At 55.0% G+C, this 11,417-nt stretch overlaps 1 protein-coding gene across 1 annotated transcript; it reads right to left on the bottom strand.

Annotated features, from left to right (window-relative positions):
- Positions 1-1,381: 1,381 nt before the first annotated feature.
- On the bottom strand, positions 1,382-10,873 carry SPARC (secreted protein acidic and cysteine rich). The gene is made up of 10 exons (XM_050905310.1): positions 10,794-10,873; positions 4,622-4,691; positions 4,355-4,405; positions 4,099-4,183; positions 3,551-3,672; positions 3,181-3,301; positions 2,861-2,994; positions 2,542-2,690; positions 1,679-1,827; positions 1,382-1,477 (listed from the first exon to the last, which is right to left on the bottom strand). Exons 2-10 carry the CDS (start codon positions 4,676-4,678, stop codon positions 1,449-1,451), a joined length of 897 nt encoding a protein of 298 aa, XP_050761267.1. The 5' UTR covers positions 4,679-4,691; positions 10,794-10,873; the 3' UTR covers positions 1,382-1,448.
- Between the last annotated feature and the right edge of the window lie 544 nt (positions 10,874-11,417).

Here is an 11,417-nt window from a genome sequence, read left to right as displayed (position 1 = left end):
GGTGATGGGCTGTGACTGGCAGAAGCACCTCAGCTTACCTTGGACCAGACTCTTCCCTGGGGCTGGGATGCCTGTGTTACAACCTGAACGCATGCATGAGGTTGGCGATGCGTGTGCGATCCCCTTCATCGTGATGGGACGAAACAGAGGAACATTGCAAGCTCGTTTATTGTCAGTGTTTCAAATCAGTATTTTTTATTACAGAGACTCATCAGATTGCTCACACTGTGGCAGGAATTTAATAATATAAGGCACAGGGAACATTCAGAGGTAAAAAAAAGAGTTCTCAGCCCGTGAGACAACCATCCCTTCACTCCTGTCAGGACCCTCTCTATAAAGCAAAATCCAAATACCTTCTCCCTTCCCTCCCGCCCATCCCTTAAACCCCAAAATCCACAACAGGAAAAAAATATTACAGCCTTTCCCTTGAGCGTGTGGCAAGCACGCCTCTTTCTGAGCAGAAATGTCCCTTCCAAGCCTGACACAGCTTCCCTGGGAGAGCAGGGCTGGAATTTAAGCACGACCAAGGCAGAGGTGGGAAGTGCTCAAGGGCACCGTGATCTGGGGAGAGCCAAGAGCTTTATCTCAGCTACAGCAGACTCGCAACAGCAAGGTCAGCCACGCGCACCCCGGGGGAACAGGCGGCCGCACCCAAGCTCCCTTTGCAGCACAGAAAACACAACAGCAGTACGGTCATTGAGTAATGGTAAAGCACGTAGCACTTTCAAACCTTTATTTTTCGAGGGGATTTTACAGGATGGGATGCATTTCACCTTATTTGTTTTAAATTTTGTGCGTTTTCCTATTCGTTTGTTTGATTAGCCCTTTTTTTTGGGTGCCCAATGATTGTTAAATTCAAGCCCTGGGAATGAAAAAAAAAAAAAAAAGAAAAGGAAAACGAAATCCTGCCACTCTATGTCTTTCTCACCCCTTTCCATCCCCCCTACCATGAGCTGGGTGACCACAATGTCACCCACAGCTGCTCTGCTCGAAAAGCCCAATCCTCCTACATCCTCTGGCTCTGCCTTCCCTTGCTCGCGGTCTGTAACTGGGGGCGGTGAATCAGCTGAGAGGTCTTTGCATCTATGCTGACGTGTCCAAGAACATGCTGTTAGTAAGAAGTTAAGAGAAGTCGATCCGAGAGCGGATACCGAGACGGAGCGGATATTTAGGACAGGAACAGGGTCGGTCAATGGTAAAGACATGTTGGAGAGAGAAAGGGCTGGCAAGAGCATGTGGAAACAGTCGAGTGAGTAATCTAGTGGTAATAGATTAGGCTATGAACGAGGACTGTTATTTCTTTTAGCACCATTACTACATATGTTTAGATCTATATTAGCACCTTGTTCCCAGGGAAAAACAAAACAAAACAAAAGCGGTTTAAAAACCAAAGGAAGTAGGAAGGTTAAAACAAGACAAAGTTGGCAGCAGAGAAGGAAGCTGGGGGTTTAGATCACAAGATCCTTGTCTATGTCCTCTGTGGAAGGAAAAGAGAGAGACAAGGTTAGGAGGCGGATGCTGCCAGGGTCCCACTGCTCCTGCGATCCCCCCTCCCCGCTCTCCCCTGCTTTTCCTTCCCCAGGACTGGCTGCAATGCATTGCTTCATCCCGAGCGGGGGCTTTGGGGTGCTTTTCAGTGTCCCCTCCACCCCCCATTCCTTCTCTACTCAGTACTTACGCTCCTTAATGCCAAAGCAGCTGGCCCACTCCTCCAGGGCGATGTACTTGTCGTTGTCCAGGTCGCAAGCCTCGAAGAAGCGGGTGGTGCAGTGCTCCATGGGGATGAGGGGGGCACGGAGGGGGGCCAGCTCGGTGTGGGACAGGTACCTGCCGAGGTGACCGCATGGTCAACACGCCACCCTCCAGTGCCAGCTGCCCTCCCGCGGGAGGGGAGATGCTCTGCTGGGTGCGGGGTCCAGCGCAGGGCAAGATGCTGGCCCCAACTCTCCGTCCGGTTTGATTGCTGTCCCAGTGCCCTCCCAGTATCCGCCACTGAATGTCATGAAGGTCAAGGACTAGTGTCTGCTTTTGCAACTGGCTGTGCTAGTCACAAAATAGCCAGCAGCTGGGGGTCCTCACCAGCTGCCCCCACCCCCCGGGTCTGTGTGTGTGATTGCTCTTGCGCCCATCTCCAGCTCACAGCTAAGCCAGCAGCTGCTGTTTCAGCTGTTGAAGTTATCCTGGGGCCTTTGGACGAAGATATTTTAGGGAACTATCATACGACAGTAAATCTGAGAAGACAGAAACTCCACACCCGAGGGAGATGGGAGCAGCTGGGGCTGGGGGAGGCCCCTCTTTCTGCAGAAGAGCTGTTTGCAGAAGGCAAAACTGCCTCTATCCCAGCCTAGTTTGCCCCAGCCCCTGCCAGATGTCTGCAGGGGTTGTCCCTCCATGGGGCTTTGCCTGTGCCTCTGCTACCAGCCACCCACTTGTGTCACATCTCCAGCCTGCCTTGACACACCTTCTGCCACCAAATCACCCTGGTCTTCGGGCAGGAAAGGGTTCTGGCAGGGGTCCCCATCCTGCTCTGCTGACACTCACCCATCAATGGGGTGCTGGTCCAGCTGCCCGAACTGCCAGTGCACGGGGAAGATGTACATGTTGTAGTTCTTCTCAAAGTCGCGGGCCAGCAGCTCCACGGTGTGGTCACCAGCCTCCAGGCGCTTCTCGTTCTCGTGGATCTTCTTCACCTGTCATAGGAGAGGCCGGGGAGACCTTGTCAGCAAGGGAATGGGGTGCAAGGGGGGACCCTGGGAGGGGCTTTACATGGGGTACCCACAGGTCATTCTGGATGGGTTCCCCATGTGTGCTGGGCTCCGTTGGCGGGGTGAGCTCCCAGGCTCCCTCCCCAATCCCTCACCTTGAGCTTCTGCTTCTCGGTCAGCAGGTTGTTGTCCTCGTCGCGCTCGTACAGGGTGATCAGCACGTTCTTGAGCCAGTCCCGCATGCGCAGGGGGAACTCGGTCAGCTCTGTGTCCAGGCAGGCGGGGATGACTGGAAGCCATACACGCCGGTCAGTGCAGCGTCTGGACATGCAGCCCCAGATCCTGGACATGCAGCCCCAGCGCCCTCCCACCTCAGCCCTGGGCCTGCCTGGACCTTTGCTCTCCCTCAGCCCATGGGGAAGGGGGCTGTGCTCAGGTTAGAGGTCCTCTTGTCTAAGGGAATGGCTCCACTTACACTTGCAAGGCCCAATGTAGTCCAGGTGCAGCTTGTGTCCCTTCTTGGTTCCCTCCAAGGTGCACTTGGTGGCAAAGAAATGGCAGGAGGAGTCGTAGGTCTTGTTGTCAGTGCCGCAGACCTGCACAGGATGGGGAGATGCTGCGTGAGAGGCAGCGAAGCCCTGCCTTGCTGGGGAGTCAGCAGGGAAAGCCTCCAAATGAAAAGTTTAACTTGTTTGCTGGGGTGGACAACGGCTCCTTGGTCACCACAGGCCGAGGCCAGATGGGGACCTGCCACCCTGACTCTGACTGTCTCCCCCACCATCTCTGGCAATGTCCCATGTGGGGTCCCTCCCTGCTCCGGTCCGTCAAGCAGCTTCTGCCCTCACCTTCTCGAAGATGCCGGTGGTGGCTGGGCAGCTGGAGGGGTCCTGGCACACACACATGGGCGAGTTGTTGTCATCCACCTCGCACACCTTGCCGTGCTTGCAGTGGTGGTTCTGGCAGGGGTCTGGGAGAGGGCAGGGAGCAAAGTCAGAGCCTGCTCCATCCTCACTTCCCACGAGCTGCTTGGGGCATCTCAGCACAGAGGGAAGACAGAGACTTCAGCAGGGACAGCCCCGAGCATCTCTTCTTGCACTGGGAAGATGTGAGGGTTTCCAGAAGTCCACATTAGTCCTTGGGCTAATCCTGGGCTCCTTTCTGTAGCCACATAACACAATGGCTTTTCTGTTGCAAAAAAGGGCTTACAGAGAATCCAGTGCTGGAAAGAGACCATGCACCTCTTTTGCTTTTAAGTGTGCATCTAGGTTGGCATCGTCCTTGTGCTACAGCCTTTCCCAAAGAAGTCCCTCACTGTTTGGGGTGGCTAAAGCTCCCCCACCCAGGGAAGGGACGATGTCTCTGCCTGCTGGAGGACAGGGGAAGAGCGACTTACTCTCTGCGACAATCTCCTCTACATCCTCCGTGGGTTCCTCGAACTCTCCCACCTCCACCTGGACGGGGTTAGCCCCCACGGGCTCCTGCAAAAGAGGTCAGTGTTTCTGCTGGGGGTGCACAAAGAGCTCGGTCCCAGTTCCTGGGGGGCAGAGCAGTCCCCCCATTGCCCCTGCTCCCCTGTGCTTTGGAGATACTCTTCCCAGAGTGGTGGGTGCTGCAAGGGATGGGTGATGAGGAGGAGCAGAGTCACCTACCTCTGTGGTGGGATCTTCGATGACCTCCGTCTCATCAGGCAGAGCCTCCTGCTGCAGGGGAAAAGGACCATGAGCTGGGGTCCATGGGGAGGACAGTCCCAAGGAGGGTGACCCACTGGGACAGGCGGTAGGGCCACCCTCGGGTTTCCTCTCCCCCTGCTGCCCCCCATCCCTCAGGGTTTTATTGGTTATAAAAGAAAATCCCCATCAGATACATCAGACGGACAACCCTGGCAGCAGAGAGGCTCTGTTGTCTCCCATACTTACCGGAGCTGCCAGGGCTTTGCCTGCCAGGCAGAGAAGGAAAAAAATCCAGGCCCTCATCTTTCGGCAAACCCTGAATAAAGTAGAGGAAAAGAAGGGATGAGGAAGGAGGCCGCTATGTGCCGCTGGGCTCCAGGCTGAGCTCGCGGCTGGCAGTCAGACACTTAGAAAAGGGCGTTCTCTTTGTTTCCTGCCTCATCTGTTCAATATTACAGACCTACATGCTGGCTTTTCTAGCCAAAACCTTAAGTCAAATCATGTTTCCAAGACAAATTCTTTTGATTTTGCAAAACAGGATGGTGGGGGTTTAGATTTCTGTTGGTTTCTTGGATGCCTTTAGAAAAATTGCAGTCAAAATGGCAGCTCCCCTTTCCTTCACAGGAGTTTTTTTGAACCAAAAAACCCATTTTTCATGTTAAAAGCCCCCAATATGAGCCCCAGGTACAAGCAATGAAACTCTCTACCATTTTATTTGTCAATCAGAGGAAAAATGAAAGCAGGGGAAGGAGGAGAGAGAACAGAGAGATGGTGAGATGGGGCACTTGAGAATTAAATCCTTTGGAAAAATCCTTCCCACATGGACACAGACATCTCTAGGGGTATCAGGGACCAGTCCCCCATCGCCAGCACCGCCAAATGTTGGAGTCTCCACTATAGTTTTTCCCTTTCCTGCTCAGACCTGAGGGTCCCCAAACTGGGTTTGAGGGATCCAAGATGCTTTGGGGTTATGTCTTGCCGGGAGATGAGCTCCAGGAGGATGAGCCCTTTGCACCCTCCCGATTTGGGCTGTTGCAGGGACTCTGTAGGATGAGCGAGCCAGGCTGCCCAGCTAACACCGGCCGCGATGCGAGCCAGAAGGAGAGCGCAGCTGGTGGAATCACCCTGTCCTTGTCCCCCCTGGTTCCTGTTTGGCAGCGTTGAGCCCCTCTGTGTGAGGGCAGAGAGGAGCTCAGCTGGCCGCTTAATATGCCGGTGGCATCCCACTCCTGACAGCGAGGGCTGCCCGCTCCCTTCCGCCTGCCAGGACAGCGAAACACTCCCGGTTTATCTTCTGCCAGCGAGGGGACTTGTCCCCCTGCCAAGGCTTCCGCTGCCTCCCTTCCGCTCGCCCTCCGCCGCTCCACCTGCGTGGCTGGGGCATCGCAGCCCACCAGCTCCCTGGGGCTGGGCGGATGGATGGCTTTCCTGGGACGGAAAGTGTTGGACAAGGTGTCTTCTTCTGTCCCAGTGAGCATGGATGGACATCTGATTTGGCAGAGCATCCTTTCCCTTCCTCCCCGTGCATTGCAGCTCTCCGGGTATAAAACCACGCCAACGCTGTGCTGCCAGGGCACCAGCCAGGCTGGGCTGTGCTTCCTAATTTAGCAAGGTTTGGCCACGCAGAGGCTGGAATCCTCCTTCCAATCTCAGCGCCTCACCCAGCCCTGGCAGGGTGCCTGTGCAAAATAGGTGTCAGGGCATGGAGGGCAGCTTCCCAGAGATGTCGGAGGGCTGGGAGCACGGGGTGGTGGGGATGGCTGCCGTGGTGGGACAGAGGACCTGTGGGAAGAGGGGCTGCAGGTGGGGGTGGATGAGCCCATTTGCTCTGGCGAGGCTGCAGCTGAGCAGCTCTTTCCTCTCCCGCTCGGTACATGCTGTCCCTTCCCCTCGCCTTTATTTGCTCTGGAGGCTGCTGAGAGCTCTCCCGGCATTTGCCAGGAGAGATCACTGGTTCTTCACTTCTGGGGGGGGTGGTTTGGGGGGGGGGGGGGGGGGGGGAGGGTGGTGGAAAAGTACTGGTGAATCTGGCCATGTCCTCCCTTGCTGCCATCCCCTGGCTTGTAAAGGCTCCTCCTGGGCTTCTCCCAAGGGGCTTGTTTGCTTTGGAAGATGCTCTGAGGTTCAGTGATGCTCGTTGGGCAGAAACACGGCAGTGCCCAGCCTGGAGGAGAGGGCAGTACATGTACATGTGGAAGATGGCATTAAGAAGAACCCAACCTCAGACCAAGGCCATCTCAGCTCATTTCCCCAAGCCCCAAAAAAACCCTGCATTTCAAAGTCTGGGCATGCAGTAAGCTGGGGTCAGGGAATTACATACTTGCTAGGAGCCAGCAGACAGTCAGAGCTGCCAGTGTTGTATTTGGAGGAAGAAGGAGCACGAAAGAGTCTGAGCAAACAGGCTCTGCAGAGCTGTCTCGCGCCGGAGATAGGAAAAGAAGTTTATTTGAAAAACAACATCCTCCTGGAGGCAGAGCCTGTGCACAGAGGACACTGCAGCGTCTGTGAGCCCCTGGCTGTTTTGCAAAGGCATGGTCTTTCCTGAATGCCTGGTGGCCAAAAGTCCTGAAATAACGGCTCAGGAGCCCTGCGCACAGAGCTGCTCCGGCAGAAGAGCCTGGCCCATGGTGCAGGTCTCCCTCCTTGTGGACCTACCATGGTCCTGCTGTCCAAGAGGATGCTCTTTGGAGCTGGCAGCTGGGCTGTACCATGAGCTCAGCATCCATCCCCCAGCCGGAGGGGCTTGGGGGGATCCCTGTGAGGGCCCTGCACTGGGAATGCCTGGCACCACTCTGCAAGAGCCTCATGGAGGGCAGAGGGCAGAGCAATGGGGTGCAGCAGGGGGTCATTTTGGACAGAGGAAAACTGGACTGGGAAAGAGATTTTAGCAAGCAGGGACTTACACCCTTCTGTATCCTAAAGGAATCAATAGAAGCCAGCACTTTGCGAGATGCTGGAAACCAGCACATCATGGGCACAGAGAGGGCTGCTGAATATAAAATAAGAGAAGCCTCCATGGTCACCACCCCCTCCTCAGGCCTGCCCTCCTGACTGCTGATGATGGAGAAGACAGCCTGGCACCCATGGGCTGCAAGACCCACGGCCTGCAGTACCTTTCTAACGCTTGATCCCACTTGCATCCTAAGTGGGGACTTCACCTCTCAGTTGCTGTGTAAACAGGGTCTTGTGGCTCCCATAAATCCCTCTCAATGGTTCACCTTTCTAGCATGGCCCAGGCTATCCCTTAGTGCCGGCTGCTTGTTGCATTTTGCAGACATGTCCCTAACAGGAAGCCATGGCGGGTAGAGAGGTCTAAGGCTGACCCTCAGCACCTCCATAAATTCAAAGCAGGCTACTCTGGCAAACTCTTTACCACCCTCCCCCCAGTCCTGTAGCACCATCATAAGTTTCTCCTGCTGGGGAAAATACCCCACAGTGATGCACTGAGAAAGGTCTGTGCCACTGGCTTCTGTTGGTCCCTCTTGTCTCCTCCTGCCCAGCCTAGGGGCCTTTGTGGGCTGGGGGTGGACAAGGACCAGGCGGGTGCAGCCTCCGGAGGAGGCTCCGTGGACGGTGGAGCGAGCGTGGCCCATGTGGCGCTGGCCCTGGCCAGGGTTGCATAAGCCCTTCGGGATGCCACGTTAGCGTGGGGAGGAGTCTCTGCCTGGCCACTTTGACAGCTCCTCCCTGAGGCCACTGGGATAACCCCAGTTGCCTCCACCACTAACCCAGGCGAGGGGCCCCGCTGCCACCTCCCATTGCCAGCAGTGGAGAGCAGGAGTGGGTAATTGTTGGGCAAAACCCCTCCCATGTCTCAGCTCCCCACCTGCACCCCAGCCCGGCCACGCGGGAGGCAGCCAGCCCGAGTGGCAGGGTCTCCTGCACCCACCCTCCATTTGCTCATTGCTCTTCCAAAGCTCTGCAGGGTCTGACATGCCTCAGCAGCCCAGACTGAATGTAAAGGCAGGACCAGCCCAGAAAAAGTTTCTGCCTACAAACCCCACCATGGGCCATAGTTTTCAAGGTGCAGATGGGTGACCAAGTGTGGCCACCACAGAGACACAACACAAGGCTGTGACCCCCCTTGTCTGGCCCTGACCTCCCTATGCAAGCAAGACCCTCTGAGCTTTACTCAGCCAGCCACTCCCAGGCTAAAATTCAATTTGAAGTCAGAGTTGTTTGCGTGAGTCCCCATAAAGCTCTCTGCTGAACAGGTCCCTGCATGTCCGGGCCGTGCTGCTGGGGTGCCGGCTCGCCCAGATGTGCTGCAGCTGCACTGGGTCCCAGGGGAGCAAGGCGGGAGCAGAGGACTGGGCAGAGGCAGCCTGGCTCCTGCCACCTGCACAGTCCCCTTGCATGCAGTGTGCAGGCTCAGAAAGCCAAGCTAGGTTTAGATGGAGGTGAAATTCCCTTTAGATCATGCACACACTTACACACTCCAAGTAAAACACAGGAAAAAAATCTACCTACCACATCTGTCCCTGCAGAGTCACTAAAGACAGGTCTACACCACAACGCTGTATTAACCCATTCCTCTTGCAGGGAGTTGAGCAGCTCTGATTGCACTTATAAATGCTCCAGATCTTACAGGGCTTATTGATATAAGGGCAAGAGCCCATACGCCACTATCGTTGTGTGCTGGCTTGAAGCTGTCATAGTTTGTCTAGGTTGCAAATTGCGTCCATAATGGGAAATAATTAAATTAGTACCAAGAAAAGTGCATGGATGAGACCTCGGCTGCAAGCAGCTGTTCACCGATGAGCCCTTTGCAGACGTCAGTCGGAAGGACAGGCGATACAGCATTTTGCTGTCCTGCCTGAGCTTTTTCTTTTGTTTGGAGTGGACACGGAGCAGTGCCAAAAGCAGCCCGGATACTTCTGTGCCAGGTGCAAGCGGTCCCTCTGGCTCCCGGGGGATACCGCAAGCTGATCTCGCACAGCTCCACAAAGGAGGAGAGAAGAAAGTGTCCGCTAAATATTCCGCAAAAATGCAAACCATCTTCAAAGCATTCCCTGGACTCGCCCTGCCACAGCCGCTCCAGCGATAACAGCCCCGACATCCCTCCGACCAGAGGACCCAGAAAGGGTTTCCATGGGAGCCGACATTCCTCTGGGGCTGAGTCATGGAAAAGCAGAGGGTTGTGGAAGGAGGGGCTTGCAAAAAAGTTTGAAAAGTTTATTTCTCCTCTTCCCCCTCCCAACACATCCCTGCTCATGCCTATGTGGCAGACAATAGCTTGGCTTTAACCGCTGTGCAGAATGCAGCAGCCTTTTATTTCCACTTAAAACTCGCCTATCCACCCTAACAAACGGCTGTGATTTACTTTTGTCCTTTTGGAGGGTTGCTGAGTTTTTGGGCTGTTTCAAGTTGGTGGTAACTGAGGGCTCGGAATACTGGCGACCTCCCCAGTGCCCCCAATTTCACTCCAACTGGAAACTGTTGCCTTTCGGTTTGGGTGGGAATTCAGCCCCCATCCTGTTAAGTTTCTTTTTCTTGGCTGGATGCAACAGAGTGGAGCTTTCTTAGAGGAGGGACACAAAGAGCAGTTAGACTGCATGTCACCAGGACGGGAAGGACAGCGGCTGCCTTTAAAGGAAACAAGCCCTCGGCTCTTCTGCGTGGACCTAAAATTGTGCCTGACTGAGCCCAAGTTCTTAAAACTTAAAAAAAAACACACCCAAAAGAGCTTTGTTCCTCCTCTCCTGCAACCTCAGTCTCTCTAACAGTTGATCAGCTGGAGTTAAGCAAACCAGGGCAGCAGGACTTGAAACGGTTTCAAAGCCTGCTTGGAACAAAAAGCTGAGTGTCTGGTTTTTTTAGGAGAAATAAGAGCAGCTGTACTGAAAAAATAAAAATGCTGAGATGAAGCCGACAGCTCTTTCGTTCTTCCTCTAGATATTCTGGTGAGTAAAACATCACCTGCCTACGCGCCTCAGGCTGGGTGTAATCGGGACTGGTTTGTCACTAGATCTGATTTGCTCTGCAGGTTGGTTTGATGTGCCCAGACGCTGGTCTCACGCATCTTGCTAAGGAAATACACCCCACAACTGAAAACCCAGAGGGCAAAAAGGGACGAGAGAGAAAAATCAGGGCAGGTTAAACCTTTACAGTCAGATGCCGCCCAAGTGTTAAAGCTAGTAGTAATCTGGCAGTGAAATACAGTAACAGACTCAGTTTAGGAGCGGAGATGCTGCAAAGAGGAGAAAGAGGAGAAGTCGGGGGGGGTCTCTTAGTGCATCATTCGGGGTGGGAAGCGACCACCTCCCCAGCCTGAGTGATGCATTGCCGAGCAGCGGACGCACCCCACGGGCTGGGAGAGCGGCTCCCGGGCCAGGGACCCCGGTGAGTGGGGCTAGCGGGACCCCCGTGCTGGGAGAAATAGCACAGCAAAGGCAAACGCGAAGGTCTCGGGCCGTACCTCGCAGTCCCGGCAGCAGGGCTGAGGAAACTTCAGGCGCTTGGACGGGCTGGAGGAATCTGCAGGTTTTAGAAGGAGGCAGGAGGAAGCCAAAGGGTGGGCTGGGTTTCCCGCTGCCTCTCCTCCTCCTCCTCCTCCTCCTCCTCCTCCTCGCTATCTTTCCAAATCGATCTCTTCCTCTCCCTCTCTCCCCAGTGGGCAGTCCCACCCGCCCAAAAGACGGGCTGAGGCACAGCCTGGGTCCAAAGGATAGACCAGAGAAATCAAGCGGGGCTGGAGATCAAGGGGGTCTCTCGCAGGGACAGATCCGTCCGCAGCGCAATATTCCCAGCAGAGTCATTGTCACAGCAGCTGCCTGCACTGCTGCAACGAGTTTGTCAGTTCTCTGGCTCTCTTGGACTAACAGCACGGGGGGAGCAGGGAGGAATACCATCTCTCTGCTTGGTTTGTGCACCTCCTAGCGCCTTGGCCTACTGCAATTAAAATGTTAAATGCCGTCATTTCACAACGGGGTAGTTCAGTCCCTGAGCTGGTGTTTCCCATCCTCAGGGGGATGCAGAGGAAGGCAGGAGAGTCCTCGCTCCTCCATCCTCTCTCCTAACACTGTTGCCATCTGGGACTGCC

This window comes from Gymnogyps californianus, chromosome 14, assembly GCF_018139145.2.
Source record: "Gymnogyps californianus isolate 813 chromosome 14, ASM1813914v2, whole genome shotgun sequence".
Lineage (NCBI taxonomy): Eukaryota > Metazoa > Chordata > Aves > Accipitriformes > Cathartidae > Gymnogyps > Gymnogyps californianus.
This window is presented reverse-complemented; position numbering and strand designations above follow the sequence as displayed.

Bases quoted from the DNA above. Each gene is read 5' to 3' on its own strand.
- SPARC (XM_050905310.1), bottom strand. From the start codon at position 4,678: ATGAGGGCCTGGATTTTTTTCCTTCTCTGCCTGGCAGGCAAAGCCCTG. The intron at 2,691-2,860 runs GTGAGGGATTGG...CTCCTATGACAG, and splicing joins CCGAGAAGCAGAAGCTCAAG to GTGAAGAAGATCCACGAGAA. The intron at 1,828-2,541 runs GTGAGTGTCAGC...TCACCTCGGCAG, and splicing joins GACCAGCACCCCATTGATGG to GTACCTGTCCCACACCGAGC.